The sequence below is a fragment of the Pristiophorus japonicus genome, chromosome 15 (assembly GCF_044704955.1).
Source record: "Pristiophorus japonicus isolate sPriJap1 chromosome 15, sPriJap1.hap1, whole genome shotgun sequence".
NCBI classification, from domain to species: Eukaryota; Metazoa; Chordata; class Chondrichthyes; family Pristiophoridae; genus Pristiophorus; species Pristiophorus japonicus.
Window position 1 is genome coordinate 56,942,234 of NC_091991.1, and position 16,730 is coordinate 56,958,963.

Here is a 16,730-nt window from a genome sequence, read left to right on the forward strand (position 1 = left end):
CCACATCTCACTAGCCACCCCTCACACTCACCCTCATCCTGTCCAATCATACCAACTAACAACACACAAGGGTAGGCACTTGGGTTTTAGTCAATGCTCATGTAGATTTCTGCTAATGTGTTATTAAACATTGAAATCTTTATTTTGAACACTTTGTGTTCTTGGACAGATCTGTGTGCACCTTTGGAAGTGGCTTAATGAGTGGTAGTGAATGGTCAGACATAAGGGTACCCTGCACAATGGTGTTGGTTATGAAAGGAATGGCCTGGGCATTGCAGGGATGCTTTATGGAGCTGGTATGGGGTGGAGCTAACCCGACACGTCATGTTGCAGCCAGGGTTTACAGTGTCAAGTGAAGTAAATATGGTCATGGTGAGGCCATTCCTGGGGACCCAGGCATCAATGTGGTCGGATGCTGATGCCCTGTGTCCTGTGCCGCATCAGGTGATTGCGGAGAAGGTAGGTGTTGTTGTTAGTGATGCTGGTATGCCTAGTGATGTGGGTGTTGGGGCTGGGATTCTGAGATTATATTTTTTCAAGGGCACTGATGCTGCTGGAGTAGATAGCAGTGGGGTTGAAATTACAGAAGCGATCTGTCAAAGGTAAGAGAGATTGCTTGAAGGAGGTGACAGTGAATAGAGAGTTCACTGCAAACACTTCCAATCTGCATACAGCTCAAAAGTTTCTTCCAAATCCTGAAGGCTCAGCTTCTGACATTGGAAAGTGAACAGCTGTTAAATGGTAGCTTTTGTACCACTTCTGCAACTGTCAACTAGCCAAAGCAATAGAGAGTCACTGAGAACCCGACTCCACTAACCTGGCGTGTTCCCTGAGGGACGGCAAATTCATCAAAAGTTTGGTAAAACTGTAAGTGCCTGCTTTTAATCCTCTTAAGTAGTATTCAACTGCATCTTAACAACTTAATTGACTAGCCCGCTGCTTGCTGTCGGGTCTACGATCCGCATGCAGATCTGACAGGTCAGAAACTCTCATGGAGGCAGGTTTGGAGCGGGATTCCGACCTGCTGTCAATTAGAGCCATTTTGACACTTCCAATTCCACACTTGTAGGGCTGGAAGATTCTGGCAGCTCTCTGGGGCAAGTCCAACATTGTCTATGGAAAATAAAGCAAAAACAAGCACTCGAAAAATTCTTTCCCAGCTCCAGTAATTGGTATACAATGTGTCAGCACTCCAGAATCAAATGTTCCTCACTTCTATTAGTCTCAGCTGTTACTGGCAATAACTATATCCTAAAAAAATCATTCTAAGTTATCCAGGGTGCATTGCGAGCATAACTCCTGAAATTTCAATGAACCAACTCCACTGCGTCTTATTTTAGTATATTTGTATAAGTTCCATGGATGACCCCCCCAAGTCCCCATGGAGTTTATTTAAATATACGAAAATAAGATTCAGTGTTTCTACTCACTTAGAGGGTTTGTTGTCACGAGACCATTTCTTGATTTGCGACAGCTTGTTGATAAGGAATATTCCTTTTCCCTGAGCTTTTCCACAGGGCTTCATGATCCAGGTGTTGGATGGATTCCTCCTAAATTCTTCCACAAACATATTATAGTCTGCCGGGAGCATAAATGTAACTGGAACAAAATCTTTAAAAACAAAAATGGATCCTTGAAGCATGCAACTTGTATAACAGTAAAACCAGATGCATCACAATCCGACTGTGTCAATGTAAAAATACCACCTGTAACTTATACCAAACAACTGGGTAGAACAATGTCAATCTCCACTCTCTCTCCTGCGATAGTTGGAGTTGGTGCTCTTCACTCTCCCGTCCTGCGATAGTTGGAGCTGGTGCTCTCCATTCTCTCTCCTGTGACAGTTGGAACTGGTGCTCTCCACTCTCCCGTCCTGTGACAGTTGGAACTGGTGCTCTCCACTCTCTCTCCTGCGACAGCTGGAACTGGTGCTCTCCACTCTCCCGTCCTGTGACAGTTGGAACTGGTGCTCTCCACTCTCCCGCTGGTGTAGGAGGGAGGGCTTTAGTTTCCTGAACAATTGGGACCGCTTCTGGGGAAGGTGGGACCTATACAAGTCGGACAGGTTACACCTCAACAGAGACGGGACCAATGTTCTCGCGGTGGTTTTGATAGTACGGTTGGGAGGGTTTTAAACTAGCTTGGCAGGGGGATGGGAACCCAGGAGCGGGATCTGAGCTAGTTAGAGTGGGTGAGAGCTCAGATGAACAGAACCCCAAGAAAGAATGCAAAAGACAGGAGGCAACAGAGCAGAGTAGCACTGGGGTAAGTGTAAACCACAAGGTGATAGGAAGGGACAATATGTATGAATATAAAGGGGCTGCAGGAGGGGTCAAAACTAAAAATCATGGTTTAAAAACTTGTATTAAAACACTTTATCTAAACGCACACAGCATTCGAAACAAAGTAAATGAGTTGACGGCACAAATCATTACAAATGGGTATGATTTGTGGCCATTACTGAAACGTGGTTGCAGGGTGGCCAAAACTGGGAATTAAACATACAGGGGTATCTGACAATTCGGAAAGATAGACAAGAAGGGAAAGGAGGTGGGGTAGCTCTGTTAATAAAGGATGATATCAGGGCAGTTGTGAGAGACGATATTGGTTCTAATGAACAAAATGTTGAATCATTGTGGGTGGAGATTAGAGATAGTAAGGGGAAAAAGTCACTGGTGGGCATAGTTTATAGGCCCCCAAATAATAACTTCACGGTGGGGCGGACAATAATCAGGGGAATAATGGAGGCATATGAAAAAGGAACGGCAGTAATCATAGGGGATTTTAACCTATATATCAATTGGTCAAATCAAATCGCACGGGGTAGCCTGCATACGGGATTGTTTCTTAGAACAGTATGTTACAGAACCTATAAGGGAGCAAGCTATCTTAGATCTGGTCCTGTGTCATGAGACAGGAATAATAAACGATCTCCTAGTAAAAGATCCTCTCGGAATGCGTGATCACAGTATGGTTGAATTTGTAATACAGATTGAGGGTGAGGAAGTAGTGTCTCAAACGAGCGTACTATGGACTAAAGTGGACTACAGTGGGATGAGGGCAAAATTGGCTAAAGTAGACTGGGAACACAGACTAAACGGTGGCACAATTGAGGAACAGTGGATGACTTTTAAGGAGCTCTTTTATAGTGCTCAACAAAAATATATTCCAGTGAAAAAGAAGGGCGGGAAGAGAAGGGATAACCAGCCGTGGATAACCAAGGAAATAAAGGAGAGTATCAAATTAAAAACCAATGCGTATAAGGTGGCCAAGGTTAGTGGGAAACTAGAAGATTGGGAAAATTTTAATCGACAGCAAAGAATGACTAAGAAAGCAATAAAGGGGAAGATAGATTCCGAAAGTAAACTTGCGCAAAACATAAAAACAGATAGTAAAAGCTTTTACCGATATATAAAACGGAAAAGAGTGACTAAAGTAAATGTTGGTCCCTTAGAAGAGGAGAAGGGGGATTTAATAATGGGAAATGTGGAAATGGCTGAGACCTTAAACAACTATTTTGCTTCGGTCTTCACAGTGGAAGACACAAAAACCATGCCAAAAATTGCTGGTCACAGGAATGTGGGAAGGGAGGACCTTGAGACAATCACTATCATTAGGGGGGTAGTGCTGGACAGGCTAATGGGACTCAAGGTAGACAAGTCCCCTGGTCCTGATGAAATGCATCCCAGGGTATTAAAAGAGATGGCGGAAGTTATAGCAGATGCATTCGTTATAATCTACCAAAGTTCTCTGGACTCTGGGGAGGTACCAACGGATTGGAAAGCAGCTAATGTAACGCCTCTGTTTAAAAAAGATGGCAGGCAAAAGGCAGGTAACTATAGGCCGGTTAGTTTAACATCTGTAGTGGGGCAAATGCTTGAAGCTATCATTAAGGAAGAAATAGCGGGACATCTAGATAGGAATAGTGCAATCAAGTAGATGCAACATGGATTCATGAAGGGGAAATCATGTGTAACTAATTTACTGAAATTCTTTGAGGATATAACGAGCATGGTGGATAGAGGTGTACCGATGGATGTGGTGTATTTAGATTTCCAAAAGGCATTCGATAAGGTGCCACACAAAAGGTTACTGCAGAAGATAAAGGTACATGGAGTCAGAGGAAATGTATTAGCATGGATCGAGAATTGGCTGGCTAACAGAAAGCAGAGAGTCGGGATAAATGGGTCCTTTTCGGGTTGGAAATCGGTGGTTAGTGGTGTGCCACAGGGATCGGTGCTGGGACCACAACTGTTTACAATATACATAGATGACCTGGAAGAGGGGACAGAGTGTAGTGTAACAAAATTTGCAGATGACACAAAGATTAGTGGGAAAGCGGGTTGTGTAGAGGACACAGAGAGGCTGCAAAGAGATTTAGATAGGTTAAGCGAATGGGCTAAGGTTTGGCAGATGGAATACAATGTCTGAAAATGTGAGGTCATCCACCTTAGAAAAAAAAACAGTAAAAGGGAATATTATTTGAATGGAGAGAAATTACAACATGCTGCAGTGCAGAGGGACCTGGGGGTCCTTGTGCATGAATCCCAAGAAGTTAGTTTGCAGGTGCAGCAGGTAATCAGGAAGGCGAATGGAATGTTGGCCTTCATTGCGAGAGGGATGGAGTACAAAAGCAGGGAGGTCCTGCTGCAACTGTACAGGGTATTGGTGAGGTCGCACCTGGAGTACTGCATGCAGTTTTGGTCACATTACTTAAGGAAGGATATACTAGCTTTGGAAGGGGTACAGAGACGATTCACTAGGCTGATTCCGGAGATGAGAGGGTTACCTTATGATGATAGATTGAGTAGACTGGGTCTTTACTCGTTGGAGTTCAGAAGGATGAGGGGTGATCTTATAGAAACATTTAAAATAATGAAGGGGATAGACAGGATAGAGGCAGAGAGGTTGTTTCCACTGGTCGGGAGACTAGAACTATGGGGCACAGCCTCAAAATACGGGGGAGCCAATTTAAAACCGAGTTGAGAAGGAATTTCTTCTCCCAGTGTGTTGTGAATCTGTGGAATTCTCTGCCCAAGGAAGCAGTTGAGGCTAGCTCATTGAATATATTCAAATCACAGATAGATAGATTTTTAACCAAGAAGGGAATTAAGGGTTATGGGGAGCGGGCGGTTAAGTGGAGCTGAGTCCACTGCCAGATCAGCCATGATCTTGTTGAATGGCGGAGCAGGCTCGAGGGGCTAGATGGCCTACTCCTGTTCCTAATTCTTATGTTCTTATGTTCTTCTAATCACATTGTTGCAAAATTTGCAATTCCTAGGCTTAAGGGTCAGAGAAACTTGCCTTAAAGTATTGACTCAGTTTTAGGGAAAATCCTTGGCATGAAGCTATAGCAGTTCAATGGGTAAATCCACCGTGTCATGCAGATCAGGAAAGTCTCAGGTTCAATCCATTGTCTCTGCTGGTTGCTGAGTTAGTTGACATCAGCCAACGTAGCAGTGAGAAGCTACAATTGACCTCAATGTTACTGCGCTAGGAAGAGGGAGAAAATAAGTGCTTGGGCTCCTGTTTGTGAGCACTATCCAGTGATCTCTGCTGGAAGTGGGCTTGTTTGGATGCTGGGTGAGAGGTCAGGGTTGACTGTGAAATTCCCATGATTGAATAGTGCACACATGAAAAGTAGCCACGTGTCCAAGGGGGTAGAAGGTTCACAGTATCTATGGAATCAAACCCTATCCGAGCAGCGGGAGTCGGGGAGAGGCCCATAAAAGGCTCAACGTCGGAAGAGGAGTGGAAGTCCGAGCAGCGGGAGTCCAGGGGAGGCCCTTAAAAGGCCCATCGTCGGAGGAGGAGCTAGCTGGTGCAGCTGCAGCAGGGAGAGAAGGCAAAAAAGAAGTAAAAAGAAATCGAAGGGTGACGTCACCAAGTGATTGGTGAGTAGTTTTTCTTCTTTTTCTTTTCCTTTATCAGTAAGAAAACTTTGGCATTGTTGCCAAATTAAATGAATTAAGGGTTAAGTCATGGCAGGAGAGCCCATACCCGTGTCATGCTCCTCCTGTGCTATGTGGGAAGCCAGGGACGCTTCCCTGACGACTACATGTGCGGGAAGTGTATCCAGCTGCAGCTCCTGACAGAGCGCATTGCGGCACTGGAGCTGCGCATGGATTCACTCTGGAGCATCCGCGATGCTGCGAATGTTGTGAATAGCATGTTTAATGAGTTGGTCACACCGCAGGTAAAGGTTACTCAGGTAGATAGGGAACAGGTGACCTTCAGGCAGAGCAGTGGAAGGAAGGTAGTGCAGGGGACCCCTGAGGTCATCCCCTCCAAAACAGATACACCATCTTGGGTGCTGTTGGGGGGGATGACTCACCAGGGGAGGGCAGCAGCAGCCAAGTTCATGGCACCGTGGGGGCTCTGCTGCACAGGAGGGCAGGAAAAAGAATGGAAGAGCTATAGTGGTACGGGATTCTATTATAAGCGGAATAGATAGACATTTCTGTGGTCACAATCGAGACTCCAGGATGGGATGTTGCCTCCCTGGTACAATGGTCAAGGATGTGTCGGAGCGGCTGCAGGATATTTTGGAGGGGGAGGGTGAACAACCAGTTGTCGTGGTGCATGTAGGTACCAACGATATAGGTAAAAAACAGGATGAGGTCCTACAAACTGAATTTAGGGAGCTAGGAGTTAAATTAAAAAGTAGTACCTCAAAGGTAGTAATTTCAGGATTGCTACCAGTGCCACGTGCTAGTGAGTAGGAATAGCATGATAGCTAAGATCAAGAGTGGTGCAGGAGGGAGGGATTCAAATTCCTGGGACATTGGAACCGGTTCTGGGGGAGGTGGGACCAGTACAAAGTGGACGGTCTGCACTTGGGCAGGACTGGAACCAATGTCTGAGGGGGAGTGTTTGCTAGTGCTGTTGGGGAGGGGTTAAACTAATATGGCAGGGGGATGGGAACCAATGCAGGGAGACAGAGGGAAGTAGAGTGGGGGCAGAAGCAAAAGATAGAAAGAAGAAAAGTAAAAGTGGAGGACAGAGAAACCCAAGGCAAAAATCAAAAAGGGCCACATTACAGCAAAATTCTAAAGGGGCAAAGTGTGTGAAAAAGACAAGCCTGAAGGCTCTGTGCCTCAGTGCGAGGAGTATTCATAATAAGGTGGACGAATTAACTGCATAGGCAGCTATTAACAAATATAGAAACATAGAAACATAGAAAATAGGTGCAGGAGTAGGCCATTCGGCCCTTTGAGCCTGCACCGCCATTCAATAAGATCATGGTTGATCAGTCCTTCAGTACCCCTTTCCCGCCTTCTCTCCATACCCCTTGATCCCCTGAACCGTAAGGGCCATATCTAACCCCCTCTTGAATATATCCAAAGAACTGGCATCAACAACTCTCTGCGGCAGGGAATTCCATAGGTTAACAACTCTCTGAGCGAAGAAGTTTTGCCTCATCTCAGTCCTAAATGGCCTTCCCATATCCTAAGACTATGTCCCCTGGTTCTGGACTTCCACAGCATCGGGAACATTCTTCCCGCATCTAACTTGTCCAGTCCCGTCAGAATCTTATATGTTGCTATGAGATCCCCTCTCATCCTTCTAAACTCCAGTGAATAAAGGCCCAGTTGATCCAGTCTCTCCTCATATGACAGCCCAGCCATCCCTGGAATCAGTCTGGTGTTATAATTGGCATTACGGAGACATGGCTCCAGGGTGACCAAGGCTGGGAACTCAACATCCAGGGGTATTCAACATTCAGGAAGGATAGACAGAAAGGAAAAGGAGGTGGGGTAGCATTGCTGGTTAAAGAGGAAATTAACGCAATAGTAAGAAAGGACATTAGCTTGGATGATGTGGAATCTGTACGGGTAGAGCTGCGGAATACCAACGGGTAGAAAACGTTAGTGGGAATTGTGTACAGACCACCAAACAGTAGTAGGAAGATTGGAGACAGCATCAAACAAGAAATTAGGGAAACATGCAATAAAGGTACAACAGTTATCATGGGCAACTTTAATCTACATATAGATTGGGCTAACCAAACTGGTAGCAAACAGTGGAGGAGGATTTCCTGGAGTGTATTAGGGATGGTTTTCCAGACCAATATGTCAAGGAACCAACTAGAAGGCTGGCCATCCTAGACTGGGTGATGTGTAATGAGAAAGGACTAATTAACAATCTTGTTGTGCGAGGCCCCTTGGGGAAGAGTGACCATAATATGGTAAAATTCTTTATTAAGATGGAGAGTGACACAGTTAATTCAGAGACTAGGGTCCTGAATTTAAGGAAAGATAACTTCAATGGTATGAGACGTGAATTGGCTAGAATAGACTGGCGAATGATGCTTAAAGGGTTAGCGGTGGATAGGCAATGGCAAACATTTAAAGATCATATGGATGAACTTCAACAATTGTACATCCCAGTCTGGAGTAAAAATAAAATGGGGAAGGTGGCTCAACTGTGGCTAACAAGGGAAATTAAGGATAGTGTTAAATCCAAGGAAGAGGCATATAAATTGGCCAGAAAAAGCAGCAAACCTGAGGACTGGGAGAAATTTAGAATTCAGCAGAGGAGGACAAAGGGTTTAATTAGGAGGGGGAAAATAGAGTATGAGAGGAAGCTTGCTGGGAACATAAAAACTGACTGCAAATGCTTCTATAGATATGTGAAGGGAAAAAGATTAGTGAAGACAAACGTAGGTCCCTTGCAGTCAGAATCAGGCAAATTTATAATGGGGAACAAAGAAATGGCAAACCAATTGAACAATTACTTTAGTTCTATCTTCACGAAGGAAGACACAAATAACCTTCTGGAAATACTAGGATACCGAGGGTCTAGTGAGAAGGAGGAACTAAAGGAAATCCTTATTAGTCAGGAAATTGTGTTAGGGAAATTGATGGGATTGAAAGCCAATAAATCCACAGGGCCTGATAGTCTGCATCCCAGAGTACTTAAGGAAGTGGCCCTAGAAATAGTGGATGCATTAGTGATCATTTTCCACCAACTCTGGATCAGTTCCTATGGACTAGAGGGTAGCTAATATAACACCACTTTTTAAGAAAGGAGGGAGAGAGAAAATGGGGAATTATAGACCGGTTAGCCTGACATCAGTGGTGGGGAAAATGTTGGAATCAATTATTAAAGATGAAATAGCAGCGCATTTGGAAAGCAGTTGCAGGATCAGTCTAAGTTAGCATGGATTTATGAAAGGGAAATCATGCTTGACAAATCTTCTAGAATTTTTTGAGGATGTAACTAGTAGAGTGGACAAGGGAGAGCCAGTGGATGAGGCGTGTTTGGACTTTCAAAAGGCTTTTGACAAGGTCCCACACATGAGATTGGTGTTCAAAATTAAATCACATGGTATTGGGGGTAATGTACTGACGTGGATAGAGAACTGGTTGACAGACAGGAAGCAGAGAGTCGGGATAAACGGGTCCTTTTTAGAATGGCAGTCAGTGACTAGTGGGGTGCCGCAGTGCTGGGACCCCAGCTATTTACAATATACATCAATGATTTAGATGAAGGAATTGAGTGTAATATCTCCAAGTTTGCTGATGACACTAAGCTGGGTGGCGGTGTGAGCTGTGAGAAGGATGCTAAGAAACTGCAGGATGACTTGGACAGGTTAGGTGAGTGGGCAAATGCATGGCAGATGCAGTATAATGTGGATAACTGTGAGGTTATCCACTTTGGTGGCAAAAACACAAAGGCAGAATATTATCTGAATGGCAGCAGATTAGGAAAAGGGGAGGTGCAACGAGACCTGGGTGTCATGGTACATCAGTCATTGAAAGTTGGCATGCAAGTACAGCAGACGGTGAAGAAGGCAAATGGCACGTTGGCCTTCATAGCTAGGGGATTTGAGTATAGGAGCAGGGAGGTCTTACTGCAGTTGTACAGGGCCTTGGTGAGGCCTCACCTGGAATATTGTGTTCAGTTTTGGTCTCCTCATCTGAGGATGGATGTTCTTGCTATTGAGGGAGTGCAGCGAAGGTACACCAGACTGATTCCCGGGATGGCAGGACTGACATATGAGGAGAGACTGGATCGACTGGGCCTGTATTCACTGGAGTTAAGAAGGATGAGAGGGGATCTCATAGAAACATATAACATTCAGACGGGACTGGACAGGTTAGATGCAGGAAGAATGTTCCCGATGTTGGGGAAGTCCAGAACCAGGGGACACAGTCTTAGGATAAGGGGTAGGCCATTTAGGACTGAGATGAGGAGAAACGTCTTCACTCAGAGAGTTGTTAACCTGTGAAATTCTCTACCGCAGAGAGTTGATGATGCCAGTTCATTGGATATATTCAAGAGGGAGTTAGATATGGCCCTTACGGCTAAAGGGATCAAGGGGTATGGAAAGAAAGCAGGAAAGGGGTACTGAGGTGAATGATCAGCCATGATCTTATTGAATGGTGGTGCAGGCTCGAAGGGCCGAATGGCCTACTCCTGCATCTATTTTCTATGTTTCTATGTTTCTAACTTCTGGGGAATGTTAAAAGAATTAAAAACTGAAAGGAGTGAAACAAAAGTAACACAGCAACAAATACCTCCAGGACAGCGTTGACATTATATTTAGATTTGATAACTGTTTTTTTGTTTTGGCATCAAAGAATGTTGAACAGCTGTGTGTCCTTCTAGAAACAGAAAACAAAACGAACAGCTGCTGTTCCATAAATACTTTAAACCCTTTGAGTGACCAGACATTTCCTGCTTGCGAAGAAAAAAATCTTGTCTGTTACCAACTAGGTGCTTATACAATGGAAAACTTAAAAACAGTTTAAAATAAACATTTTTAAATTATCACCAAGGAAAGGTTGTTTGATCCATGCAGATCCCATTATAATCCAGAAGTGCAGATTTCTGCTGTAGACCTTAACTTCCATCACTCGAAATTCAAATATTTCAATGTATTTACTAAACAGGTTCAAACTCTGTCTTACATTTGGAAATCTATTTTTACTGTCCTGATTAGAGGCTGAAAAGTACAAGGTACAAGATCTGAGAACTGCTATTTTTTGGAGGAGTGGCAGGACCTGCCAAGTTTGAATGCATTATCAAGAAAATTAAAATCCTGTGGTACCATCTGTTGCCACTACAGGGAGCTCTAATAATTACATAGTTCACTGGCAAAATCATTACATTATGGTACCACTGCAGAACAATTGAAGGTGTAATGTTTTTAACAGATTGGACTAGTCCTCTACTTAACAATTTTCCACGTTTACTTATGCTCATGCATTTACTTTGTCGACATAGCAACTTCACACTTCAAAAAATAAAACGTATATTTAAATGTGAGTATTTTAAAAAATCTCTGTAGAAATTATTTCCTAGGCCCAGACTTCTAAATTGTTATACAGGTCGAACCTCTCTAATCTGGCACCCTCAGGACCTAGCTTGTGCCGGACCAGAGAATTTTTCGGACCACGGGAGGTCACGCCGACCCTCGACTTACTGGGTCCTGATCACAGCACTCGTGCCCCTGACTGTCTCCACCACATTCCGGCTCCAAAACTCCCGCCATGCTCCTTCTCTGTGCTGCTTTGTTGAATGTTGCCTGACAAGATGGCATCCTGACCCCGAAGCTGGATTTGCGCATGTGCTGTGCAGAAGGTTACTGCACAGCACTTAGTCCAGAATCACTCGTGAGACTAGCAGATGAAAGCATAATGCATTCATTCGACAATCTTCTGTCCACGATACGTGTACACATTTCACAGTAAAAGGCAGTCAATTTGTTCTCATATTGAAATCCCCTTCCTTCTTCCTGTGTTGTTATTCTCACCTCTCAGTCTTGCATTCTCATGATGAGTATATTTTTTAAACATCCAAATTTACCAGTACCTTACCGGGTACAGCTGACAACGCTGCCGTCAACAACCCGGCTGGGTTCTGCGCATGCACCCCCCCCCAGCCCCCGCCACCGCCCCCCCAAACCAGGGAGGTTGCCAGACCAAAGAGTGCCAGATTTGAGAGGTTGAACCTGTATTACATCCTCCTTCAGTGTACTGCTTATGGAGATTCATTATACACTGCCTCTTTTGAATTAGTGGAGCATGAGAAAATGTAAAATATTTAAGAAATTTGAATGGAAAAATCAAATAGATTGCAGCACAAATGCTTTGATGCTGCAAATGCAGATTAGGCACAGTAGGATTGGATATGCTTGAGACATACTATTATTTTCTGTTTCCTGTTTTCACTCAGATGGGACAAATTAAAAATGAAAACCAAAACTACCTATGATTTTAGCTCATTGACAAGTAAAATTTAACATTTTTAAATTCCAGTAATTTAATGCATTTTGGAAAAAAGCATAATGTGAAGGGATTACTATAAAAATTATGATGCAACCTATCTGAAAGATGTTAATTATATTCCCAGGGATCTTTATGTTATATATTTGTTTATTTTGTGGTTTTTGATTGAAATTTTCTACGGTTCATATGGCTATCTTCTGTGATGTTTGTAATGTGGGTACAATGGCAGTTTTGAGTCCTTATGTAAATTAATGATTTGCTTAGTCATTTTTAAGACCATGATTAGGCCACAGTTAGCGTAATGTGTGTAGTTTTGGGTGCCTCATCACAAAAAGGACATTAACAACATAGAGAGCATAAAGCACAGGTTCACCAGGATGATGTCAGGGATGGTAATCTACAGTTATGAGGACAGACTTGTGATACTAATTGCACATAAGCAGAGAAGTCTAGGAAGAGATTTTAGATTTTTTTTAAATTATGAAGAGTTTTGATAGGGTAAATTGAGAAAGACCTTTGGTTGGAGAGGTAGTGATGAGCGGTCATCAATTGAAAATTGTCACTAAAAGAATGAGGAGAGTCATCTGGAGAAATTGGTATCCTACATTAGATCTGATGAAGAATACCCACCTGAAACTCATAATTTGTCTTTTTGCTTTATATCTGCTGGCTAACTTGAATATTTCCACCAGTTTTTATTTTTTTTGCAGGAAATAAAACTATATACAAAAATGTATTCTAGAATCTAGTTATGGTGTTTGCTCAAATGATATACAAATTGTTTGTTTTAATGGTTCCGTACCAATGTGTTTTTAAAACCTAATATGTCTCCATCCAGAGCAAATGACTATATTATAAACTGTGGTTAAAAACATTTATGCTTTTGAAAGTACATAAGTGCAATAAAAATATTAATTTAACAAAATGCATAAACTTTCCACAACCTTCAATCTGTCTAATATTGGTAACTCCCAACTAGTACAACGTAGACTACAAGTTGGAATTTGACTAGCCAAGTGCTCTAACTGACAGATATGAAAATCCTAAGTAAATCCAACTTTACTGTAGTATGTGCAATCAGCAATGGTAAAACTTAGCAGTTAAGCAAATGGTGATGCTGGGGAAAGGTTATGTGTGACAGCTGTGTGAATTTGGAAAAAATAGAAACATAGAAACATAGAAAATAGGTGCAGGAGTAGGCCATTCGGCCCTTCGAGCCTGCACCACCATTCAATATGATCATGGCTGATCATTCACCTCAGTACCCCTTTCCTGCTTTCTCTCCATACCCCTTGATCCCTTTAGCCATAAGGGCCATATCTAACTCCCTTTTGAATATATCCAATGATCTGACATCAACGACTCTCTGCAGCAGGGAATTCCACAGGTTAATAACTCTCTGAGTGAAGACGTTTCTCCTCATCTCAGTCCTAAATGGCCTACCCCTTATCCTAAGACTGTATTCCCTGGTTCTGGACTTCCCCAACATCAGGAATATTCTTCCCGCATCTAACCTGTCCTGTCCAATCACAATTTTATATGTTTCTATGAGATCCCCTCTCATCCTTCTAAACTCCAGTGTATAAAGGCCCAGTTGATCCAGTCTCTCCACATATGTCAGTCCAGCCATCCCTGGAATCAGTCTGGTGAACCTTCGCTGCACTCCCTCAATAGCAAGAACGTCCTTCCTCAGATTAGGAGACCAAAACTGAACACAATATTCCAGGTGAAGCCTCACCAAGGCCCTGTACAACTGCAGTAAGACCTCCCTGCTCCTATACTCAAATCCCCAATAGCCGCAAAGGCCCACAGCAGTTAAAAAATGCAATGCAAATAACATTTTTATCAGTTGAGTTTTATCTATTTAAATTTTCACTCAGTAAAAATAACCTTTTAAATTTACACTATTTCAAAAATCATATTGTTAAGAGTATATGGATTAAGTTTTCTTTCTCTTGAAATATTTTATCAACGACGTCAATACTTATCTAAATGTCAAATACGCAAGATTTGTGGAGAATTGAGAGATATGCGATAAAATAATAGGATGACTTTAATTATCCAAAGACAGATGAGGGTAAAAGTAATGTAAGTGGCAAAGAAGGGGAGGGTTTTTTACACTGTATCTTCTACTTTTTTCTGGATCACTATGTTTTTAGTCTAACATGGAAGGAGGCAGTGCTGGATCCAGCTCTGTTAAATTAAGAGAAGAAAATAAAAGAAGGAAGGAAAGAAAGAAAGGAAGGCAGGAAGGACTGACTTGCATTTATATAACACTATTGGTAGACTCAAAGGCCAGGATTTTACTAACCTCAGTGGGACTGTGGCAGGTGACGTTGGTGGTGGGTCCCAACCCCGCTGCTGGCTCCAGCCCACTGTGTATAAGGACTTTCCGTTGATTGGGCTTGTTAAGCCCGACCAGCGCCTTTCCCGGCCAATTAGAGGAAGCGGGACTGGTAACATCATTTGATGACGTGCCATCAGCTGGTTTCCTTAACGGGACCGTGTCTAAATTTTTTTGACAGTTGTGCTGTCAGTGTTGTACAGCATTGTGGTGCTGCAAACACTGACTCTCCCATGACGAGTCACAGCACGCAGGGAGGTCCTCTTCTCTTCCCATGGGCATAAGAGACCTCTCCAGGAGATCAACACAGCCTAGTTGCACATTGCACAGGAGTGCACAAGCAGGGATATCATCAGGAGGACCTGGGTGCAGTGGCACAAAAATTTCAATGATCTCAGTAGGTCACAAAACGTTAGTACAAAGCCACGCTCAACCTCATCCTGCTGTGCCACTCATCACATCTCCGTCACTCTGCCTTCCGTACCCTACTCCTGCACATCCTTACTCTCACCACCTTCCCTCTCTATCTATATTATCACTTCCCCATCTCACTAGCTACCCCTCACACTCACTCTCATCCTAGTACAACTAACAACACACAAGGGTGTTTTATGCAATGTTCATGTAACATTAATGTGGTCTCAAACAATGAAATCTTTATTTTCAACACTTTGCCTTCTTGGACAGATTTGTGTGCCCCTTTGGACGTGGCTTTTAATGAGTTGCAGTGAATGGTGAGACAGAACGGTACCACCTGCAATGATCATGAGTATGAAAGGAATGGCTTGGGCATTGAAGGGATGCTTTGTGGTGTTGGTGTGGGGTGGTGCCAACCTTGCACATCATGTGGCACCCAGGGTGCATAGCATTAAGTGAAGTAAATCTGGCCATGGTGAGGTCATCCCTAGCCTCTTGGACAGCAATGTGGTTGCATGCTGATGGCCTCTGTCATGTGCAGCATGCTAATTGCAGAGAACGTTGGTGTTGTTGGTGCTGCTGGTATGCCTGGTGCTGCTGGTATTGGGGCTGATCATGGTGGGATTCTGAGGACCAAGGTGAGGGAGCATAAAGGGCACCCATGCTGATAGAATAGATGGCAGGTGAAGTAGAGATAACAGAAGCGATCTATCAATGGTGGGAGAGGTAATGAGGTCAGACTGGATGAAGACTGGTGTAAAAACTTGCAGCATAGTGAATCTGTTGTGGAAATACAGTGGGGAAGAGCTTGTGGCTGAAGGAAGATAGTTCTGTAAGGTGGGAGCTTTCACTGTACATTTGAAGCTGTCAACTTATCAGCTGATTCAATGGCCGTTGAACTCCCACCTCAGCTTGACAGACGTGGCCCACGACCAGTGTGAACCCCATGGCCAAGCTTTCAAATGCAAAAGGTAAGCTCAAAATCATTCTTAAGTAGCTTGTAACAAGCCACTAATTACCTAAATTGGGTCCCCTGCCGCTGCGTGTTGGGTCTGCGCAGTGCTGACAGACCCGACATCTGGAAAGATGCGTAGTGGTGAGTTCACAGTGGGATCACGAACCGCTGGGGCAGAAAAACACATTCCCACCTGATCTGCTACTGATTGCGCCCACTGGCCCCCCGCAAAATTCCGGCCAACCGGAAAAGACCCTGAATGCTGAGAGGCTCTGACTACAATCTTTCAAACATTCTGGGATATGAAAGTTATGACATAGAAATGGAGCATTACTGATATGGCACCTCAGTTTATAAAGGGAAAAACTATTGTTCAGGTAATCAACTATTGTTGGGTTAACTATTGTCCAGGCATGCTAATATCAGTAATGGATAGGTTTTTAGAGGCCAAATAATACGGGATAAAATTAATATTGACTTAGAAAGACATGAGTTAATTAGGGACAGCCAGTATGGATTTGTAAAAGACTAGTCATGTCTGACAAATTTAGTAATGTTCTTTGAGGAGGTAACAGAGCATAAAAGGACAACTAATAGTATTGTAGTTAATAGATTGTTTTGCACTGAAAGAATGTAAATAGTGTTGTCCACCAGGGACAAATGTTGTTCTCAATATAGATATAAATGATCTGGACTTATAAGAGACACAGGTCTAGAAATCCGATCACGCCCAGAATTGGAAATAAATCGGCGAGTATGTCAATGCTGGGAGCATTGC

General features: G+C 43.3%; 1 protein-coding gene across 1 annotated transcript in view; it reads right to left on the reverse strand.

Annotated features, from left to right (window-relative positions):
* The window catches only part of LOC139281485 (polyglutamylase complex subunit TTLL1), a 52,762-nt gene that overhangs the window by 26,416 nt on the left and 9,616 nt on the right, over positions 1 to 16,730 (reverse strand). The window contains exon 3 of the mRNA XM_070901657.1: positions 1,431 to 1,611. Within this exon, the coding sequence (XP_070757758.1) occupies positions 1,431 to 1,611 (181 nt within the window). The remainder of the gene's footprint in view (positions 1 to 1,430; positions 1,612 to 16,730) is intronic.